We start from the raw sequence: 23,671 nt of genomic DNA on the forward strand, positions 1-23,671 counted from the left end.
CATTTGATGGCCAGGCTGTGCTCATTGATTTTCCCCTGTGACAGTTGATTGAAACAGATCAGTTTTACCTCTTGAGAAATAAATAACTTGGACGTTCTCTACATCATCATTATTTTTTTTTATCTCATAATTTTGTCCTTATGATATGTACTGGAGGGGTTTTTATCCTTTTGCTTACTTTTGATCAAGATTATCATTTTCTTTGTGATGGAAGCTTCATATATTTCGACCAGTTCCTCACATTGTGAACATTTCATCACGCCATCTTTACATTACATAGGTATGTCCGCTCTGAAATCACTGCCAAGAACCATTTGAACGTTGGACATGAACTCGTTGTTCCGTGGTTTGGGCTATAGACCTAAACAGCTTCTGTTTTTTTTTTTTTTTTTCTCCACGTGTAAAATTTAGTTATGTTGAGCCAAATGGCAAGATGAATTTAAATCAAAGCTGAATACATAGTGGATTGCAAACTGAAGTGACCCGAGGTCATTTTTGGTTCTCTAAAGTAGCTTTGATTATTCATCCTTGGCACTAGGCTTTGCCTGCAGCCTGTAATCTTCCCTCCTCAGTGTTGTAAGATTAATACTGTTCTAGAGGTCTGGTGCATGTTGCTTAAGATTAAATATGGTGCCCTGGGCAGTTAGTTTTAGGGAGTCAGTACTGTTCATTTAGTTTTTCTGAAATGACTAAATGAGAATTTATTTAGGGCACAAGATGCTTGTAGGTTTAGATCCAAAATTAGAGTCTGTAGTATATTGTATCTTCTAAGGGACTTGGAATTACTATGTTAGAAACAAATCTTGTATGCAGTTTCTTTTATCTTCGGGTATTTGCTGTGCTAGTTTGTTTCACTCAAAATAATAGGCATTATTTTAGTTTTGCCAGATTGTTAGTAATGGCTGCATAACACTCCGTCAATAAGAAATATGGTAGACCTTATCATCACTTCTTAGTGACATGTCTGTGTTTTTAAAATTATGACCGTTGCTGTACGAAACTTTTGTTGCGCCTGGAAAAATTTCCTCTTTTGTTATATGCTTAAGCTATATTTCACTTTTGCTGTGTAACTACTTCAAAATGTAGTGGCTTAAACAAGAGCAGTAATTTAACTTTGCTCACCAATCTGTAATTTGGGCAAGGTTGGGAGAGATTGAGTGGGAGCTGGAGAATAAACTTTCCAGAAGGCTCACTCAGATGACTGCGAAGTTGGTGCTCGCTGTTCCCTGGGAACCCTACTGGGCTGTGGGCTGGGAGCCTCAGTTGCTTTCCACATGGGCCCCTCAAGGCTGCTTGGGCTTCCTCACAGTGTAGTGGCTGGGTTCCAAGAGAGAGTGTCCCAAGAGAACCAGGCAGAAGCCGCATGGCCTTTCAGAGCTGGCTTTGGAAATCATGTAGTGTCACTTCCGTGACTTCCCTTTCCTTCTCCACCTGCCCTCCCCACATGCATCATTAGTGTTTGTAATGAAAGAAGGTAAAACTGGATATGGGTAGATGCAATCTTTTCTACAATTGGGATTTAACAAATTCCCTATTTTGGAAATGTTAAGGTGGTTTCTATTTTTGTTTGTCTTATAAACAGTACTACCATGAGCATTCTTCTTCTCAAAGCTCTTTTGTTCATCACTTGGTTAGGCTAAAATTCTTAAGATATAACAACTGTGTCAGAAGAAAATAACAGTTTTAAGGCTTTGGAGAAGTAACAACTCACTTTCCTACCAGCTGGAGGAAAGGTTGAACACTTACTCTCATATGAGCTATATTTGAGATTTGTCCATTTACCCATGACCATGCCAGCTCATCTTTGCTAGTCTGCTTTGTTTTAAAACAGATTCTTATTCTTCCTAAATTTGCATTTCTTTGCCTACTAGTTAGGGTACATGATTTATTTGCTTGTAGGCAGCTTAGAATTCTTTTATTAGTTGTTTGCTTGTTTCTGTAATTTTTTACACTAGAGTATTCATAAAAGTTATATTGGTAAAAGTTATTTATACCTAAAGATATTGATTCTTTGTAAAAAGTTTCAAATATTTCAAATACTTTTTCCAAGGTTGCATATTTATTTTGACAGATATATAGTATCATAAGTTTGTTTTCCCCCGTTATTTAAAATTTTCACAACCTGTTGAGAGTCTTTCTGGTAAAGGTAGTAAAGTAAGCATATCATTAGATGAATAGTCTACCCTTTATCTTTTTTATTTACTGAAGTCTTAAATATACTCGTGAATGCTTTGCTCTTTCTTTTGTTTTATTTGTATTTTCCATACAAATTTCAAAAATGGAATTCTTACAGCTTTATGCTTTATGATATTTTCTAGTATCTAGTTGGACAAACGCCTTCAGTCATTATGTCAAGGCTATGAAATGTGTGTGTGTAATCATCTCCGACATGCTATTCTGTCAAGCACTGTTGCACTCGCACTCAGGTTTCTTGACTCCAGATTACAAGTTCTTTACCACTATATTAAGCTGCTGCTTCATTTTTTCCAGTGTTTTCTTATCGCTCCATAACAATCTATAGTTTTCTTTGTGTAAAACATACATTTCTCTTTTAAGTTTTCTTAAATTGTTCTGTATTTTTGTCATCCTTAATCAGAACACATATTTATGTGTTTACTAAAAGACACGTATAAGAATGTCCATAACAGCTTTACTCATTGTGGTTCCAAACTCCAAACAACCCAAATGTCCAAGAGTAAAATGGGTATATACGTTTTTCTGTGTTCACACCGTGGAATATTATACAGCAATAAATTATGAACTACTTCTATACATAACATAGCTGACTTTTTACACCATTAAATTGAGGTCAGGCAGTGGTAAGTTTTCTTTTTGTGTATCTTTGCTGTCTCCCCTTTTTCTTTCCTTTTTTTTTTTGCGGTACGCGGGCCTCTCACTGTTGTGGCCTCTCCCGTTGCGGAGCGCAGGCTCAGCGGCCATGGCTCACGGGCCCAGCCGCTCTGCGGCATGTGGGATCTTCCCAGACCGGGGCACGAACCCGTGTCCCCTGCATCGACAGGCAGACTCTCAACCACTGCGCCACCAGGGAAGCCCTCCCTTTTTTCTTGATTAATTTAGTGAGTGCTTTATCTATTTTGTTGATATTTTTCAAAGGCAGCATTTTGATTTATCATTTTCCTTTTTTTCCTTTTACCTTGTTAGTTTCTGCTTGCATCTTTATTTTCTCCCTTTGCTTCATTTTGCTTTACCTTGTTCTTTTTACAGCTTTTTGTGTTGGGAATTTATTTCACACTCTTCTTTCATTTTAATTTACAAATGTATTTGCAGGTCACATTTTCTTCTGATGACTGCTTTAATTGTATCCTATAGATTCTTATATATAGTGTTTTTACTATTATTTTTTTTAAGTTCTACAATTTTGGTTTGCATTTTTCCTTTACTCAAGGATTGTTTAATAGAGTGTCTTAAAATTTTCCAGGTAGAAGGGCCTTTTGGATATTGATTTTTTTTTTTACTTTCTACTTCTACAGCGCTGTGATCATTACAGTCATTACTTTTTACTTTATTGATTCTATTAAGGTTTTCTTTATCACCTATTATGTAGGTACCTTAAAGGAACATTTCATATTTAAGAAAAAGGTACATTTTCTATTACTTGAGTCTAAATTTTAATACATACCCATAATATCTAATCTTTTACTTATGTTATTTAGGTCTTCTTTATCCTTATTTTTGTTCTCATGACAGTCTTGGACTGAGAGTAGTGTGATTAAGTCTTCTATTCCTTCTTCCATCTCCTGTAGTCTTTACTTTTTAAAGGTGTTCACTATACTATGTGAGGCATAACCTTCATTACTGTATTCAATACTGTTGCGTATGTGTTGTGAATGGTGGCCTTCGGCATTAAAAAGTGTTGTTTACTTCTTTTTGGCCTAAATTCTATCCTATATATCAGGAAAAATCATTATGTAATTCTTTGTATATCAGTAACAAACTTTCTGCTTTCGTTTTTGCTTGAATTTGCCTGATTGTGTGTTTATATGTATTGATTTATATATAAAATTTATACACAGTGCAATTCATATTTTTTTGGAGTGTAGTTGTATGAGGATTAACACATGCATAGACTCTTGTCACCACCACAAGAAGGATACAGAACTATTCCAACATCCCAAAGAATGACCTTGTGCTGCTCCCTTTTTTAGGTAAACCATGTCCCATCCCAGTCCCTGGCATTCAGTGATGCCCGTATGGTTTTACCTTTTCCAGAATGTTATGTAAGTGGGATCCTATATGCGGTATGTGGGCCTCTCACTGTTGTGGCCTCTCCCGTTGCGGAGCACAGGCTCTGGACGCGCAGGCTCAGTGGCCATGGCTCACAGGCCCAGCCGCTCCGTGGCATGTGGGATCTTCCTGGACCAGAGCACGAACCCGTGTCCCCTGCATCGGCAGGTGGAGTCTCAACCACCAGTATGTAATTTTTGAGACTGGTTTCTTTTACTTAACATCATGCAGTTGAGATTCCTCTGTGTTATTGTGTGTACCGTTAGTTCATTCCTTTTGATTGCTGAGTACTATTCCTTTATGTGGGTATACCACAGTTTATTTATCCATGTACCTGTTCAGGGACTTAAGGATTGTTTCCAATTTTTGACTCTTATGAGTAATGTTGCTATCAACTTTTACATGTAGATTTTTCTGTGAACATAAGTTTTCATTAAGTGAAATGATATGCAGTGGTTGGGGCATATACGATAGATATGTGTTTAAGTTTTTTTTTTTGGCTGCGTTGGGTCTTTGTTGCTGCATGGAGCTTTCTCTAGTTGTGGTGAGTGGGGGCTACTCTTCGTTGCAGTGTGTGGGCTTCTCGTTGCAGTGGTTTCTCGTCACAGAGCATGGGCTCTAGGCACGCAGGCTTCAGTAGTTGTGGCATGCGGGCTCAGTAGTTGTGGCTTGCGGGCTCTAGAGTGCAGGCTCGGTAGTTGTGGTGCACGGGCCTAGTTGCTCCGCGGCATGTGGGATCTTCCCCGACCAGGGCTCGAACCCGTGTCCCTTGTATTGTCAGGCGGATTCTTAACCACTGTGCCACCAGGGAAGTCCCTGTGTTTAACATTTTTATGAAACTGCTAAACTATTTTCCAGAATGATTGTGCCATTTTGCGTTCCCAGAAGCAGTGTATGTAGACTTCTAGTTGCTCCACATACTTGTCATTTTTAATTTTAGTCCTTCTAATAAATGTGTTGTGGTGTCTTGTGATCTTAATTTGTGTTACTATAATGATTATGATGTTGAACATCCTTTCATGCATTTATTTGACATCTGTGTACCTTCTTTGGTGAAATGTCTGTTTAAATATTTTGTCCTTGAAAAATACTTTTCTTAATGTTGAGTTTTGAGAGTTCTTTATATATTCTGGTAACAAATACTTTCTCCTAGTATGTGGCTTATCTTTTCTTACAGTGTCCTCCCCAGAGGAGACATTCTAAGTTTAATTCATCAATTATTTCTTTTATGGATTGCGATTTTGGTTTATATCTAAGAATTCTTCCTAACCTAAGGTCATGAAGATTTTCTCCTCTGTTTCTTTTTAAGATTTTGTGGTTTTATATTTTACATTCAGTTCTATGATCCATTTTGGGTTAGTTTTTGTATATGGTGCAAGGTGTGAGTTGAAGTTTAGTTTTTTGCATGCGGATATCCAGTTGTTTATAGCAAAAACTTTTTTCCAAAATTCCCTTTGTACTTTTGTCATAAACCAATTGACTATAATATTTCTGAACTCTCTACTGTTTCCCCTTAGTCTGTGTGTCTGTCATTTTGTCAATACCACATTGTTTTGATTACTGTAGTTTTTAAAATGTCTTAAAACCATTGTGTGATTCTCCTGTCTTTTTTCCCCCCAAATTGTTGTGCTTATGCTAGTTGCTTTGCCTTTACATATAAATTTTACAATTAGCTTGTCTGTATCTACTAAAAATCCTGCTGGGATTTTGATTGGAATTGCATTAAATCTATGAGTCAGTTTGGGGAGAATTGATATGTATATTAACTATCTTGAGTCTTTTAATACATGAACAGATAATGTCTTTTATTTATATTTTAAAAATTTTTTCTTACTGTTTTGTAGTTTACTGTGTACAGATTCTTGGCATACTTTTTAAGGTTTATACCTATATTTCTTTTGTTTTTGTAGCTATTTAAAAAAAATTGTTTTCCAGTTGTTCATTATGACTGGAATGTACAAATTCCAGTGTATACAAATACATCATATCTTGCTAAAACTCACTTATTAGTTCAGAAGTTGTTTTTTTTTTAGATTATTTGGGCTTTTCTATATTGTCTTGGTATCTGATACTATTTCTTCCATTCCAATCTGAATACCTTTTACTTTTCTGTCCTTATTGTACACTGCCTATGACTTTCAGCAAAATATTGAATTATGAATGATGGGACAGCCTTGCTTAATTCCCAATTTCAGGGTGGGAGGAAGCATCAAGTCTTTGAACATTTAGTAGTTAGCTGTAGGTTTTTTTCTAGCTGTTTTTGAGACAGGGGAAGTTCCCTTCTATTCCTAGTTTGGTGAGAGATTTTATCATGAGTGGATATTGAATTTTGTCAGATGCTTTTTTGTTATCAACTGATGTGATTCTGTGGTTTTCCTTTTTTAATCTATTAATATGGTGAATTACACTGATTGATTTTCACATATCGAACCAGTCTTGAATTCCTGGGATAAATCCCACTTGAGTGTAATGTATCATACTTTTAATATATTGCTGGATTCAACTTATATTCTGTTGAGGATTTTTTTGCATCTGTGTTCCTAAGGCATAGTGTCTATACTTTCTTTTCTTGTATAGCTAACTGTTTTGGACCTTTTTTATGTCTAGAAATGCTTGTTTAATGATACTTCCTTCTGATTGAGCTGTTATATTACAGATTCCCTCTGTTTCATTTTTTTGTTTTGCTTGGGTGGTGTTGGAGACTCTTCATTGGCTGAAGTACTTTAATTCTCACTTTTTGTTGCCTTCTTAGAATAGCTTTATATGAAACTTGTGTCCTGTGTTCTGTACATTTTGAAACGTCTTAAATTATTCTGGGATAATGTTCCATGTAGAAGAGATCAGAGGTTTCAGTTGTCTCTAGGGCTCTTAGTTATTTTCATTTCCCTTAGTTCTTTTTGTGTTGTTGTTAGTGATATTTATATATCAAGAAATTTAGCAATTTATCCATAAAATGTGCTACAATTATCTTACCTTGTTTATGCAATTCTTTTTTGTTCATTTATAGTGTTTTATCTCCATATAGAATTTAACATTTTTTGGTATTCACATTTCTCATGCTTGCTTTCTTCCTTTCTAATACATTATTTATGAACATTTTCTCAAATCTGAGATTTTATTTATTTATTTATTTTTGCGATACATGGGCCTCTCACTGTTGTGGCCTCTCCCGTTGCAGGGCACAGGCTCTGGACGCGCAGGCTCAGCAGCCATGGCTCACGGGCCCAGCTGCTCCGCAGCATGTGGGATCTTCCCGGACCAGGGCACAAACCCGTGTCCCCTGCATCGGCAGGCAGACTCTCAGCCACTGCACCACCAGGGAAGCCCTCAAATCTGAGATTTTAAATATGCATAAATATGTATCTGTATCTTCCATGGCATCTTCTAGATCTTTTAATCATTTGGTGTTTATTTTTTAAATCTTAGATTTGTCTAGGGCTTATTTTCAAGTAGGACAGAACCACCACTCATGACTCAGTGTATTAATTTTGGTTAGATCAACATTTAGCAAACTTTTATAACATCACTTTTTGTTTTCAAATTGCATTCAGATGCATCAGGTATTCTGTCAATTTTTTCTTCTTAAAGATATCTCTCCTGGAGCCTTCTGACCAACTCTGTTATGAATAGGCAGCCTCTGTACCTGGTTATAGTAGCTATCACCCTGGAATCATCCTGGGATTCCCTTTGCCTCTCTCCTGTGTTCTCCGCTTCCTTGGTTTATTTCCTCATGGTGACTGTTGGGAGTATATGAGAGGAGTGGTAGTATGATAAGTGATTTTGGAAAGGTAATAACAAGCCAGATCATGAAGGACCTTGTATGCCGTGATAAGGGACTTTAGCTTCTCTCAAGGGTTTTAGCAACTGCTGAGGATATTTTATAGGCGAATAATGTATTTGCTCTTATGGAAGATCACTGTGGCTGCAACTTGTAGAATACGTGGAAGAAAGCAAAGTTAGACAAAGCCTGCTACAGTAATTCAAGAAAGATATAAGGATACATTGAAATAGGGCAATGACAGTGTGAGTGGTGTTCTCATAGAAATTGGGTATCAGTTGGACACCTAAGAGAGGAAGGAAGAGTCAAGGAGGGTGCTCATTGATGACCTTCATAGTAGGATTATCATGCTTAGGGTAGGTGCCAAGTTTAGTGTTGGATGTGCAATACAAAGAATTGCACTATATCCTGTACCCACATTCACCAGATGTTAACGTTTTACCTTATTTGCTTTATAGTTTCTATCTTTTACCATGTGAGTGAGTGTCTGTGTGTGTGTGTGTGTATTTCTATTCATTTGAGATGAGGTCACAGACCTGATGCTCCTTTACCTCTAATTACTTCACTGAATATTCCCTAAAAAATAAGCCATCAATTTAAAAAGCAAGAAGCTAACATTTATTTAACATAAATTGCTAATCTGGACCGTATTCAGATTTTGAAATTGTCCCAGTAATGTTCTTTGACGTGAAATAAAACTTCCAGATCTTGAATTGCAGTCAGTTATCATGACTCTCTAGTCTTCTGTAATCTGGAACTGTTTTTAAGTCCATGGCTAGTGGGTATTTGAATGGTTTTGGAATTAGGCACGTGGATGTGTGGGAGCAATGTTAATGTGGGAAACAGATTTGTGGTTTTGGTCCTTGGACCACAGTGTATAAATTAGAACTTGGGAGCTGACTGTGGGGAAATGGGTTTTCTACTGTCGACTGGAAAGGTGGAAACAGATCTATTACTCAAAGGCACCTTGGAGTTGATTCTGTTTTTTACTCCAATTGATGAATTAGTTTATTTGGTTCAGGATCTAGGTGAGCCTGATGCAGAGGTACAGATAAATAGTTATACAGATGTATAGGTATATCTCCATCCTTAAATAGAAGCATATACCTGGCTGTGTAAGCTCTTCCTGCCTGACAATATAGCACTCAATGTAAAAGAACTTCGGCAAAAAATTGAGCTTTTTACATCTACGTTGGACACACAGTGTCACTGCTAGGTGCTTACCTCTGTCAAGGACTCTAGGGAACTTAACGTTCCTGCTCTCTGTAGCCATCTTGCTAACAATACGATTCCATATTTCTGCCTGCTTAACATTCATTAACGCTGTGTGTGTGTATTCCATTTTTTTTGCATATCAATAGGCACCTGAAGTGATGTACAAATCTGTCTGTTAGAAGAGAAAATGACACTAACACTCGTCAACAGTTATTCCTCTGTGTTGTATTAAACCTTTAATTAAAGAATGTTATAGAAATATAGGTTTTTCTTTTGTGTCCCATACTGGCTGTTTTTTTTTTTTTTTTTTTGCTGTACGTGGGCCTCTCACTGTTGTGGCCCCTTCCGTGGCGGAGCGCAGGCTCAGCGGCCATGGCTCACGGGCCCAGCCGCTCCACGGCATGTGGGATCTTCCCGGACCGGGGCACGAACCCGTGTCCCCTGCATCGGCAGGCGGACTCTCAACCACTGCGCCACCAGGGAAGCCCTGGCTGTTGTTTTTATTTTATGTCTGTAGGACCTCAGCTGTGTACACTAGAGACGTGATCTCTGTGTGTGCAGGTTTGCTCAGAAGTTGATGCCTCCATGCAGTTGTGACTTTCAGTTCTAGTTATTTATTGCTACGCTTCTAGTCGTGTGATGGAGGGGTTAAGAAGCAGGCTTTGTCATCTGCCTGGCCTGGATTTGAATTCAATTTTGTGAATTGGGGCAAAGTGCTTAAATTTTCAAGATTCCTTTTCCTCTTTAAAATAAGGATAATATTATCAACTCTTCATAACTTCTTTTCAGGTTTAAATGAGATCATACATATTAATAACTTGGTATAGGGAGCAGCACAAATTAAAAATGCAAAAGCAATAGCTGATATTATTTTATTTTCTGCTATCTGTTTGGTTATTACAGTCTATTGACCCTCAGAGTTGACTGCTCTATTTATTTCGTGTTTTCTCAAAAAATATTCTAACGTCTCCCACAGGATTTTGTCTCTACAATTATCCGTTTACTGGACAGCCCCTCGACATCCATCAGAGCAAAATCCTTCCTGGTTCTTCTGTATATTTTGATTCATAACCACGAGATGCTGCTGCTCAGCTGTCAAGCACGGTAAGATTTTCTCTGACAGTTTCACCAATGACGTCAATTTGACCCCTGTTTATTAGTTTTATTAGTAGTATTTCCTGGCCCCTATGTACCTGGTATTCAAAATTTTTTTCCTAGATTTTTCCAAGGGTTTCATGTTTCACTTGTCACCTCAGCTTGGAAACACTGAAGCAAGATGTTGGGAAGTGCTTGGAGTTTCCTAGATCTGAGTACAGTCCAAGGCAGGGTGTTAAAGTTGGTTCTGGTTTACATTTTTGCAAGGCGGTCTTGACTGGTGGTTTGGTCATAGTTCTGATTTGTTTGAGCTTCTGGAATGAGTAGCCGAAAGCCCAGAGGAGCAGCCTAGAAAAGCGGAGGAAGAGGCAGGGCGAGGATCAGGAGTACATGGACTGGTTCTCAACTAGGCAGATCTCTCACTGTCTCTGGGTCTCACCTCCTTCCTCTAAAAGGAGAAGCTGTTCTGATGCACCTCAGGTTCCCTTCATCCTTTTTTTTTTTTGCGGTACACGGGCCTCTCACTGTTGTGGCCTCTCCTGTTGCGGAGCACAGGCTCCGGACGCGCAGGCTCAGCGGCCATGGCTCACGGGCCCAGCCGCTCCGCGGCATGTGGGATCTTCCCGGACCGGGGCACGAACCCGTGTCCTCTGCATCGGCAGGCGGACTCAATCACTGCGCCACCAGGGAAGCCCCTCCCTTCATCCTTTGTTGCTTCTCGATTAACGTTTTTGAAACTGTCTGGTCCGTGCTCTTGAACATATGGTTTATCGCCTATTTCTCGATCTGGCTTTTTACTTGTTGTAGGATACTGGGGAGATCCTAGAATTGCTGAGATGGATCTAGGTTAGGAACTAGAAAACTTCTGGAAACAGAGAGTAAATGTTTTAGGATTTACGGGTCAAGAAGCAAAATTGCTAACACATATATATGGAATCTAAAAAAAAAAAAATTGTTCTGAAGAACCTAGGAGCAGGACAGGAATAAAGACGCAGATGTAGAGAATGGACTTGAGGACACAGGGTGGGGGGAAGGGTAAGCTGGGACGAAGTGAGAGAGTGGCATGGACATGTATACACTACCAAATGTAAAATAGCTAGCTAGTGGGGAGCAGCCACATAGCACAGGGAGATCAGCTCGGTGCTTTGTGACCACCTAGAGGGGTGGAATAGGGAGGGTGGGAGGGTGACACAAGAGGGAGGAGATATGGGGGTATATGTGTGTCAAAACTCAGATTTGTTTAGGCTTTGTAGATTAAAATTACTAATATAAATTACTTTCAAAATCACATAGGTAGCCAGTCCAGACTATGGAAGAATGGTTGGTATTTGTTCCTTTTTGCTTTGCAGCCCAGGTATTACACTAGTGTGCATATAAAATGCAATGTTGAATATAAAGGTATGCGAAAGGGAGGCAGACTTCAGGTTAGCGAGATGTTAAAATTCTCTGTGATGAGTTTGTATAGCAAACTCTTCTCCCTTCCACACCTGTGCCTTGAAACTCCACTAACAGCTGTGTTTCCGAGCTAACCGTGATGCTGCCTGTCTGCCGGAGAACTGAAACCTCATATCAGGAGCCCACGATAACCTTTGCTACATTATGTAGATATTTTTTCCTGTTTACCATCATCGCCATCAGCCTTTTATGGATTAAATTTCAGCACGGTTTCTATGATGTCAGCTCTCAAATCTATCTAGTACAACAGGCAGTGAAATTGAGCTGTCAGGGTTAGATAAAAATGATATAATAGCCCCCAAGTGTTCACCTATTTCTCCAAACGATTTCATACTCATATTGAAAATGACAGGAGATAAAATAGGGTCTTGTGTGTCTCTAGAAATGATAACCCTTTGAGGGATGAATGGTCTTGTAAGTTCATTGTGTAGGTTTGCTGTGAGCCTGCAATGTCAATGCCTCCTGATGGATCAGGTTTTCCTAGAGGTTTTTTTTTGTTTGTTTCCCCATAGCATTGCTATTAATATGGTAATCAGTGGGGAAAAAATCTGCTTTGATCTTAAAAGAAAGATTTTTTTTTAAAAAAGGAAACGTTTACTTTGTATAATTGGTTAACTGTGTGGGAAAATGTTTTCTCAGCTTATACCATACAAAAGTCAATTCCAGATGTATTAAAGAATTATATATGAGAAAGAAACTGTAAACAGCTGGAAGAAAATATGTTTACATATGGGCAAGGAGAGCTTTTCTGAGCAGAAAAGGGTTGAAAGAAACCATGAAAGGAGATAGTGATAGTTTAGCTATATATAGTTTAGAAACTTTTATATCCCCCGCAAATCATAAATAAAATTTCATGGTAAGAAAATCTGTAAATTATTGCATCGTATATAACACAGAGTTAATCTGTGTACTGTAACAAAGATTCATAAAGATATTCAGCTTCAAGTCTAATCAGAGAAGTGCAAATTAAAATGATAACCAAATACTGTTTCTATCCATCATAATGGCAAATTAAGGGAAGAAACCTTGCACTGTCTTATATCCAAAGTACTATCTTATATCCAAAGTACAGTTACAGGGGCAACTTTTAGCCAGTAGGTGAGGTTACCTTTTTGAGGGCATTTAAAAATGTGTGTCATGAATCCTTATGATTCAGAAGTCCCACTGTTACAAATAAACTTGAATCACAGATTCGTACTTTTCTGGGGATGTCAAGTACCTGAAGGATCTGAACCAGCCTTTTCTTGGTTGCTTAGATTTTTGTTAACTTTAGCTTTTAGATGTGGAAGTACCGTGAGGCTCTTCAGAGAATCTCCTGGGTAGCCCCAGTCTGCACTGTTTGACAGCAACGTAATATTCCCTTGGTGATCATGAATCCCTCACTCTTAATCAGTAGAGTAATCCTCTTCATCCCCCCAAATGGAATTTTTGCTATGTCCTCTGGTGGAAATCTTTCTTCCTTGGACCCATTCCAGCAGAGCTCAGGGTCATGGAGACTGGAAGTAAACATCTTGTGAGTGGGCTCTTAGGTATAATACCGAGAGGCAGTCACTCCCACTTCTACCCCTTGATTACCAGACCTGTGTGTTTTGACTGTGGGGAAGGCAAAAGCATATATTTTGTTTACTGGTTCAAAGCATACACTTGTTATTGTAAGGTAGGACCCAGTTTTTCGTTGTGTTGTTTCCCAGCTGGCAGCACGACTGAGTTTGCAGTCGGCCATTCCTCCTTTCAGTCAAGCCAGGTGCCTCTGGGTGATGGCGTACTCACTGATGAGCAGATTTAGTGGGCTTGAGCGTATTAACACATTTCTTTTGCTATTAATAAGTTCCTTGATCAGATATAGTGTTACATTGGTTATCATGATGATAAATGAGGTATTTCTTAAGTCTCTACTTAGTGGCACTGGCAGAAGCATGTGGCAAGGACAGTGAGTCCATATTCAGGGTATAACTATTCCAGCGAGGAGAGTTTACTGCCCCTTTTGTACACCGACCTGTTGCTAGATGACTGGCTGTTGCCCCCAGGATATGGGGCCGGGCTGAGGGCTCAGCACTGGTTTCTCGTGTTGGCTGGAGTGGCAGAATCTAGGCCATCGTTGATGACGAGCCTTCCTTACATTGAGTGTTAGGATTCTAATGTACATTTTGGGGAGGACACAAATCTTCAGGATATAGTGACCCAAAGATCAGGGTTGTGATTCACTTATTGATGCTTCCCTGGGGCTCCATGCATCACCCCTATTTTCCAGGCACCAAGAATATCAGTAGACAAGCTAGGTCATAAGGCCCAGCATACGGCAGAGCAGCTACACTGCAAGTTGGAATTGCAGCAGAGTCTTTATTCACTCCAATTCCATTAAAAACTATTAAATTTATGAATCTCTCAGATAATGAGTCAGAGGGACACATTCAAAGGTGGTATGTATGTATTGCCTCCTAAGTTCACAGAGCCCACTTTTTGGGTCATAATCAGTAGAAGACGCAATAACTTGTCTTTGACCTGGAGGGATAGCCCAACATGCTGTAGACCACTGAGCCCTAGGAACTTCATTGAGGACTAGCAGACCATGGATTTTTATGGGGTTTATCTGTCTCTCACATGTTTTACTAAGCCAGCTAAAGTGCTTGCTGCTCCCTGTTTCTCAGATCCAGTCAGCCTCATGTCATCAAAGTGCTAGTGTGCAAGTACAGGTGTGATGTTGGTGGGCCATCAAGAGGATGTGGATCTTTGCGGACTGTTTTGATGGCCAAGAGCAGGATCGTCAGCATAGCTCAAAGGCAAGGCAGTGAACTTTACTGTTTGCCCCGAGTAAGAAGCAAACACGTGCTGGCGGTTCTTCCAGATGCATACGTAGAGCAAAGCCTTTGCCAGGTCGGTAGCGAGTACCACGTCAGGGCGATGTTGATTTGCTCCAGTAGAGGTACCAAACCTGAAACTGCAGCTGCAGTTGGAATCACAACCTGTTTATATTTTGGATAATCCATGCAGTCATTTTCTAAGATTCTTCACAGACCAGACAGGCGAACGGGGATAGGGTAGATTTTATCATCCCCGTGCCTTTCAAGTTTTTGATGTTGGTATCCATTCCTATGATTTGGTTTTCTATGGTTATGGGTTACTATCTTTTTTTAGAGAGGGGACATGCCAGGGGCTTCTGTTTGTCCCTTTTTACCATAATAGCCCTCACTGCACAGATCAGATGGCCGATGTGTGGATTCTGCTAGTTGCCAAGTATGTCTATTCCAGTTATAAATTTAGGAGCTGAAGAAATAAGCATGGAGTAGGTCCATACATGTGGTGTGTCAGTGTAATTTGAATTTGGGCCCAAACTGACTCTAGCCTGACCGTCATAACCCAAGAGACAGTAGCTTTCATTACAGACAGAAGTGTTGGATGATGAGTTTGCTGAAGATCCCATATTTATTTTTTTATTACTATTTTATTATTTATTTATTGAAGTAGAGCTGATTTACGAAGTTTCAGGTATACAGCAAAGTAATTCATTTATATATACATATATATATTTTTTCAGATTCTTTTTCATTATAGGTTATTACAAGATATTGAATATAGTTCCCTGTACTATGCATTAGGTCCTTGTTGTTAATCTATTTTATACATAGTAGTCTGTATCTGTTAATTCCAAATTTATCCCTCCCTCCCAAGATCCCATATTTAAACTACAAATTTTTCCTTAAGGGGGAAGATACACTTATAAGTTAAAGGATGTGCAGTAGAGAGATAAAAATGGGTTTAGATTGAAGTGAAGCAAAGACAAGCATGGTGTCTTGATTTTCTGGAATAGTATATGGTCTCAACAAGGACCTGTTTGTGAGGTGGTCCAGGGTGAATCCAAATGGGATAGATTAGCCACAGTTTGCATCTCATGTCAGCATCATACTGCACATGGGGAGATCTGCAGTAGAAATAGACAGTGGAGTAGTCCATTGATGGGCACCGAGCCCAGTAGGACCAGAAGGGGAGGGAGGATGTCTCAGGGGGGTAGGAGTGGGGGTGGGGCAGGGGTGAGGGCGTCCTGGAGGAACCCGGATTAAGGTAAAGCAGGGGGTGTGGCTTCTTCATGTTTAAACCCCGTATAATTGATTTCTCACCGTGTGAATGTGCCATCCTCTCAGTAAGAGACTGGTGGAGTCTTGTCTGCGGTTCACACCATTTCCAGGCAGCCAGCTCTTCTCTGCTCTTGAGCTCCCTTCTGTTTCTCCTGTTCACCTGCATACTCGTAACTCCTAATTGCCCGCCCGGCTGACTTCCTCTCTCATCATTTATCTGTGCCATTACCAGATTCATATTCCTCAAATGCCACTTTCATGACATCATTCCTTTGCTTTTTCCTTCAGTCTCCCTGTGATCCCTCTCCTCTTAGTTACCATGGCCTTTGTTCCACGTTTGCTGATACTAGTTCCTTTAAAAATGGTTCATAGCGTTGAGAAACTCACCTCTTCGTATCAGCTTCGAAGTGTAAACTTGTTCCCCTGCCATTCAGAGCTTAGGGTTCTGCTGGGGTTCTCCTTGCTTCCCAGGCACGTTTTTCCTTCATGTGAGCTTGGGCCTTCCCTTAATGCACTTATATCTGCACCATCATCCTTAGGAAATTCTTTGAAGGTTCTGGCTGTGAATGGTGCAATTTCCTGTTTTCCGGGATAATGTGAATCTCCTTTGGGAATGTGAAGAAAAAAAAAAAGGGAAGTATAATATTTGGGTTCAGCTGGCCAACTTGAACCAGAATTTGCCTCTGTAGTTACGGGGCTCATGGTAGGAAGTTAGCATACATTCTTTGCTTTTGTCCCACCTCAGTCTCTTCTTTGCTGCTTCTCCCTCTTCTGCATCTTCCTGGGCCCTCTGTTTCTCTTACATTGCTATCCTAATGTGATTTCACCTAATCCAGTGGCTTCAAATACCATCTATTTATTGATATGCACCTGTATGACCTCTCTACACTCCAGCCTTATATTATCTTAACATATTCAATGGCATGCCCGAGAGGAATCTTCAAGTTGCCATAAACGAACCAAATCTGTTCCCGAAGTCCACTTCCACTGCCAGACTCCCCCCATCTCAATAATACTTGGATTACTGTTCAGATTGTTTATCTTTTTAACTTGATACCCTTGTAGACCACTAAGAAATAACATTTGCAGTTCCGTCGTAGAACAATTTTGAAGTGTTTATGGACACTACCCTCAAATGTTTCCACATCTTATTTCCTTCATAGAATGTGAATTCTTTTACTAACTAATGTTCCGCTGTCAGTATAGTCAATTTATTCTACTATAGCCTGTGTAAACACATCCTGTAATGTGAAGGCGTCAGGGAGGGCATGAAGAAATGAAGCATCATTCTAGAGTGAGTTTTATATTATTTATAAATATATTATTTATAATATATTATATGGATCCCTTCAGTCTTTTATTTCTCCCAGCAGAGGTAATAGATATTTTCTTATGTGTTAACAGTCTGTGCTAGTGGTTGAAAAGTGAGTAGTTTTTGCCTTAAAGAAATGGTATTTCATACTGTCGTAATTAAGTAGCACATTATTAAATTTTGTAATAGATAATACGGATTTTAGAAAAAATTGATTCCTTAGAGACAAGTGTGAATTTACTTTTTATACTCTGTAAACTTTGATGGGATTTCTTTTGTATTCTCTGATTTCCAAAAGATAAACATTTCCATTTTCCCTGCCCTCTGTTTCTGGCAACCCTGTTATTTATATGGAGGATTTCCAGGCATAGGGAAAGAACCACTTTTGAATCATCTCAATCTCTGGTTGGGTTAAGGTGATCCAGGATTGTATGTAAATCCTGTCTCGGGAAGTCTAACCCTAGGCCTCAAAATATCCTTCCACTGTTCACAGACTGTGTGGATAGAGTCTAACACTCATCAGCAAGTAATCAGGCGTATGAGAAGATAAGATGATATGATACAAAAACCAAATGAGATAAACTACAGTATCCCCAGGGGTTACAATGGAGTTAATCAGATATAGACCTTAAAATAACTACGATCAGTATACTCAAAGAATTTGGAAGATGGAGAATTTCAGTAGACAATTAGAACTATAAAGACAAACAAAGTGGATGTTCAGTAACTGAGAGGAAGAACTCAGTGGATTGGGTTAACTGCAGATTAGACACAGCTGAATAGAGAATTAATATACTGTACTCAAATCATCTGGGATCAATGGAGAGTGACAAAAGGATGGAAAATATGGAGAAGAGCAGAAGAGACATAGAAGAAAACAGTGGGGAAATGATGGTTTTTAACAATAAATGGTGCTGGATCATTTTGGCATCAATATAAAAAAACCCTTTATCTCTAAATTACACTGTACAAAGGAGTTAATTCATGTAGATTGCACATTGAAATGTAAAAAGATAAAACAATAGAATTTCCAGTAGATCAGACACATGAACATTTCTTCATTACCTTGGAGTAGACCAAGAGTTTTTAGCAGGGCACAAGAGCACTGTCATAAAGGAAAGTACTGATAAATTGGATTGCCTTAAAATTAAGAGCTTCTGTTCATCAGAATGCATCACTAAGAAAGTAACAAGAGAAGCCATAGAATAGGGAAAAGTATCTGCTATACACATAATCGACATGGGCTCTTAACTAAAATATATAAACAACTGAAGGGCAGATAACCCAATAGAAAACTGAGCATAGACTTGAACAGGAACTTTACAGAATTGGTTTTCTTTGAATGGCCAATTAATACCTGAAAAGATATGTTAATAATCATCAGGAAAATGCACTTTGGTCACAATGAAATACCAATGGATGTCCCGAAGCATGGCTATAATTAAAAAGCCTGATAATGCAGAATTGTGGCAAGGGTATAGAGCAACTGAAATTCTTATACCTGCCTATTGCAGTGTAAATAGACTTAATCACTTTGGAAAACTGATCATCAGCAATGCCTATTAATCTGAAGCTAGGCATACCTTATGATCCGGCAATTTCACTTCCGAATATATATCCAACAGAAATGTTTCCATGCATTCAGCATAAGAAGTGCTTGGCCATATTCATTAATTGAAATAGCCCCAATGTCCATCAACAGTAAAATGAATAAACCGTGGTATATTCACACACTGGAATACCACACAGCAAGGAAAAAGAATGTAGATGAAGATCTGCAAATATAATGTCAAACAAAGAAGGCATGCTCTCAGATAACTGGTAATATTTAGTCTGGTGGTTGAAGAGTTGAGGGAATGCCAACCTGTTCTAGAAGTACTCAACGCATGGGCGGATTTTGTTGACTTTGAACTTCACACCAAGATCATCTCTATGGGCATTCTGACATGAACTTTAGCATCAATATCTCTAGGGTGTTTCTCTTGGGCCAGTTAGTTTCACCGAAGTGCATTGGAGGTGTCAGCCTGGAGGGCAGGGACCTGGCTGCCTGGGTCTGGGGAGCCACCCTGGGGAAGGTGGCTGGAAGTTCTAGTATTCGTTGTGCAGAAATTCACCTAGTCTCCTGGTTTTGTTTGGTGGCCACCTCCTTTTTTTTTTGGCTGTGCCATGTGGCTTGTGGAATCTTAGTTCCTCTACCAGGGATTGAACCTGTGCCCTCGGCAATGAAAACACAGAGTCTTAACCACTGGACTGACGGGGAATTCCCCTGGTGGCTCCCTCTTTGACTTGGTTTGCTTTCTCCTAGTCTAGAAACTTTCTGTTTGACTTTCTTTAGAGAATACATCTCCAGACTTCCACCTGTGTGCAAGTCTGGCAGTAGTCACCTAGATTCACTGGGTAGAGGAGGTAATCTAAACATCAAACACTTTTTAATCAGATTTTGCCAAATATTTGTACTTTTGCTCCTTTTCCTTCACCCTTAGTTTTTAGAAGTATCTTTTCAATGCATGGTACCAGGGCAAGTGGTTATCTACTTGGAAAAACAGTGGAATTAGCTTTCTTCTGAAATCCATATGATGAATCGGTTTCCAGTGGATTGAAGACTTCTGTGTGAAAGACACTCAAAGGAGAAGAAAGAGAAAGAAGAAAAAAAAAAAGGAAGGGGAAGAGGGACAGTTCTGGATCATATAAATAATGCCTCCAAGTCAATAACAAAAGATCAATAACCTGTGGGAGAATGTGCAAAAGACCGGAACAGGTATTGCAGAAAAGAGAAAATATGAACAACAAAGAAGTAACAGAATATGCTTACCATATTAATAATTACTAAAGTTCACATTAACACCACAAGATATAAATGAGTAAAAATTGGATACTACTAGATATTGGTGAGGTGGTTGCTCAGGGGGACTTGTACGCTGCTGGTGGGAGTAATTGGGACAACCATTTTGGGAAACCATTTGGCAGTGTTGTGAAGTGGGACATTTGAGGTTCCATTTCTTTTTTTTTAATTGAAGTATAGTTGATTTACAGTATTGTGTTAGTTTCAGGTGTACAGCAAAGTGAGTTAGACATATATATGTATATCTATATTTTTTCAATTCTGCTGTAGTTTATTATAAGATACTGAATATAGTTCCCTCTGCTACACAGTGAGTCCTTGTTGTTTATCTGTTTTATACATAGTAGTGTGTATCTGTTAATCCCATACTCTCAATTTATCCCTCTCTCCCCTTCCCCCTTTGGTAGCTGTAAGTTTGTTTTCTATGTCTGTGAGTCTGTTTCTGTTTTGTAAATAAGTTCATCCCATTTATAATTAGAAAACTGAAGCTTTAAAGAGCTTAAGAAATTTGGGCTTCTCTGGTGGCGCAGTGGTTGAGAGTCCGCCTGTGGATGCAGGGGACACGGATTCGTGCCCCGGTCCGGGAGGATCCTGCATGCCGTGGAGCAGCTAGGCCCATGAGCCATGGCTGCCAGGCCTGCGCACCCAGAGCCTGTGTGAGCTTAAGAGATTTGTTCAAGATCACGCTGTTAGAAAGTGCTAGGGCTGGGAATTATAGCCAGATTTGTTGAAATCTCTGTCAATATTATCAAGTTAAAAGAATGACCCTACTGAAGGAAAGGAGAAAAATAACCTAGAAATCATAATGGGGCACAGGCCGTAATAAAGTTTTGGAGTACTGGTGTGGTATTGCTGTTGATTTACCTCTTTTTTAAAGTCAGCCTGACTCTTGGCACAGTGAGAAGATGGAGGTCTATAGCTCTTACAGAAAGTGGTAGTCTGTTTGCTGGGCACACAGCATTTATCACCTGGTAGCGTATCCTGTGTAATTGAGCATTACATCACCTAAAAATATTTTTAAAAAATTGGCTGTGTAGAGCAATGATACTACTTCATGTTTTCAAAACATTTTAACTTAAGTTTTGAATAGGTAACTCCTACTCATGGTTCATAATCCAGAAAAATTCAAAAAGTAAGAAATTACACCTCATGCTCCACAGCCCCAGATTACCACCATACGAAATAAAGCATTATTATTACTTGTTTATTCATCCTTCCAGAATTTTTTTTAAATCCAAGCAAAAGTGAGTATAGATTATATTCCTCTCTTGTTACACAAAAGCATGCTATTTTGAACTTTGCTTGTTTTACTTAACGTACCTTGTGTTTTTTCCCAAAATATATGTATGCTTGCTCATTTTATTGGTAGCTACATTGTAATGGTGGACTGTATTTTATTTAACCAGTCCCCTTTTGCTGGACAGTTTCCACCTCAGATTTTTGCTGTGTGTCATATGTATACAAGTATTTTAATAGGAATTGGAAATGTTTTTTCCCAATTTGTCTTAAAAATTTTTTAGCTTTATTGAGATATAATTGACATATAGAATTATAAGATACTTAAAGTGTACATCGTGGTGCTTTGATATATACATACGTTGTGGAAGGATCCTCCCATCTAGGTAACACATCCGTCACTTCACATATTTTCTGTTTCTGTGTTTGGTGAGAACATTTAAGTTTTACTCTTAGCAAATTTGAACCGTATAATACAGTGTTCTCAATTATAGTCACCAGGTTTTACGTTAGACCCTCAGACCTTATTCATCTTGTAGCTTAAAGTTTTGTACCCTTATACCAGCTTCTCACTATTTACCCCAATCCCTGGCAACCACTTTTCTATTCTTAGTTTTCTATGAGTTTGACTTTTTTTTTAGATTCCACATATAAGGAATACCATGCAGTGTTTATCTTTCTCTGTCTGGCTTATTTTAACCTAGCATAATGTCCTTAAGTTCCATCCTTGTGTTGCAAAGCAATGATAATTCCATTGCATGTATACACCACATCTTTTTTTATCCATTTATCTATTGATGACCAAATGGGGGACATAGTTTTCCCCAACTTATTTGTCTCTTGGTTTTGCTCATGGTACCTTTTCCTAAGCAGAAGATTTTTTTTACTTCTTATGTGATCCAGCAGTCTAATCAAACAGTAGAATTAAGAAAAAGGCCTTGGGGGAAATAAGGACCAAGGAATTGATGTAGAGAACTAGGTAAAGTCTTACAGCAATCTCAACAGCCATATGTATCTATTCAGCTGATGTTTATTGAGCCCTTATTTTGTGTCAGGAACTATGCCCATAAGTGCAATGATGTTGTGGTGAGAAAAATCAGATACAGTCCTTGCCCTTGGCTATTTTTAAATTTACTGGAAAGACAAACATTATCAGATAATAACAAATATATCAAGAAATTGCAGTTGGGTAAGGGCCTTAATGCTATGAGACAATGTCATAGGTTTAATTTAAGAAGTCGGTGAAAACTGCAGTGAATTATGAAATATGTATAGGAGTTCACTGGCAAGGAGCGGAGAGAAAAGCCATGCAGGCAGAGAGGCAGTACCTTGTTGCTGGGGGAGGTATTGAGTTTGAGGGACTGTAAGAAGAACAGTATGACTGCCGGGGAGAGAAAGCAAGTGGAAGCTGGAGAGATAGTTGAGAGTGTTGTAAGTTATGATAAGGAGTGTTAAGAACTCCCATGTTAAGAAGAGTGGGGTTCCACTGAAGGGTTTTAAACATGGGAGCAAGGTGGTGGACAAGATCAGTTTAGATGTAAGGTGTGTAAGGGTTAGAGTAGAAGTAGGTAGGCCAACTAGGAGGCTCTGGTGGGAGAAGAAGGAGAAGGGAATTTGGAAGCTTGCATTTGGTGAGGAGTGGAAAAGTGTAATGGTTTAAGGAGTATTTAATGATTGACTTGGTGTGGGAAGTGAGAGAAAGGGAGGTGAGAAGGATGACTCCTGGGTGTCTGGCTGGTAGAGAGTGGCGCTGTATGGTGGAATATTATATTCTGAAAGACAACCAGTTTTGTTGGGATGATAATGGTGTTTTTTGGGGATCTGTAGCGTTAGGAATGCCTTTGAGACAAGCAAAAGCAGATGTCAAGTCAAGTCAGCAGTTGAATGTACAGGTCTGTAGCTTGAGACACCAGGTTTGGGCTGTACATAGGTGACTGGAAAATGTCTGTGTAGATAGGTGGTAAATTAAATCATGGGTGGGGATGAGATGACCTGCGTGAGATGGGTACAAAGGAAAGAGTAGTGGACCCAGAACTGAGTTTTGATAGGTTTGAGCATTTAGGAGCATGAACCAACAAAAGACACAGAGAAGGAAACTAGAACTGTATGCTGTCATGATGTATAGACAAGCAGGAGTGGCAGGTGTATTGAACCCTGCTGAATTGTTCAGACAGGTGAAGGCAGACAGGTGTCCATTGGCTTTGATGTCATGGAGGTTGTTGGTGACCTCAGAGCAAGTGATGGGAGTGAGAGCAGATTGTGGTGGGTTGAGGAAGTTAGGAGGAAAAATGGAGATACAAGGTGTAGATTTCTCTTTTAAGAGGTTTTACCGAGAAAGGGAAGAGAGAGGCAACGGGGCAGTTTGTAGAAGGATGTGAAAAGCGTTTTGTTAAATGGGAGAGAGTGAATATATAAAAGCA

The 23,671-nt window shown here is 39.1% G+C and overlaps 1 protein-coding gene across 6 annotated transcripts in view; it reads left to right on the forward strand.

Annotated features, from left to right (window-relative positions):
- Nucleotides 1-23,671, forward strand: part of ULK4 (unc-51 like kinase 4) — a 521,183-nt gene that overhangs the window by 123,146 nt on the left and 374,366 nt on the right. For all 6 annotated transcript variants that reach the window (XR_013830122.1, XR_013830123.1, XM_079933605.1 and 3 more), the window contains one exon: nt 10,215-10,342. Coding sequence is in view for 4 of the 6 variants with exons in the window: in XM_079933605.1 (XP_079789731.1) it covers nt 10,215-10,342 (128 nt within the window). In the remaining 2 variants the exon portion in view is untranslated. The remainder of the gene's footprint in view (nt 1-10,214; nt 10,343-23,671) is intronic.

Source organism: Stenella coeruleoalba (genome assembly GCF_951394435.1).
Source record: "Stenella coeruleoalba genome assembly, chromosome: 10".
Lineage (NCBI taxonomy): Eukaryota > Metazoa > Chordata > Mammalia > Artiodactyla > Delphinidae > Stenella > Stenella coeruleoalba.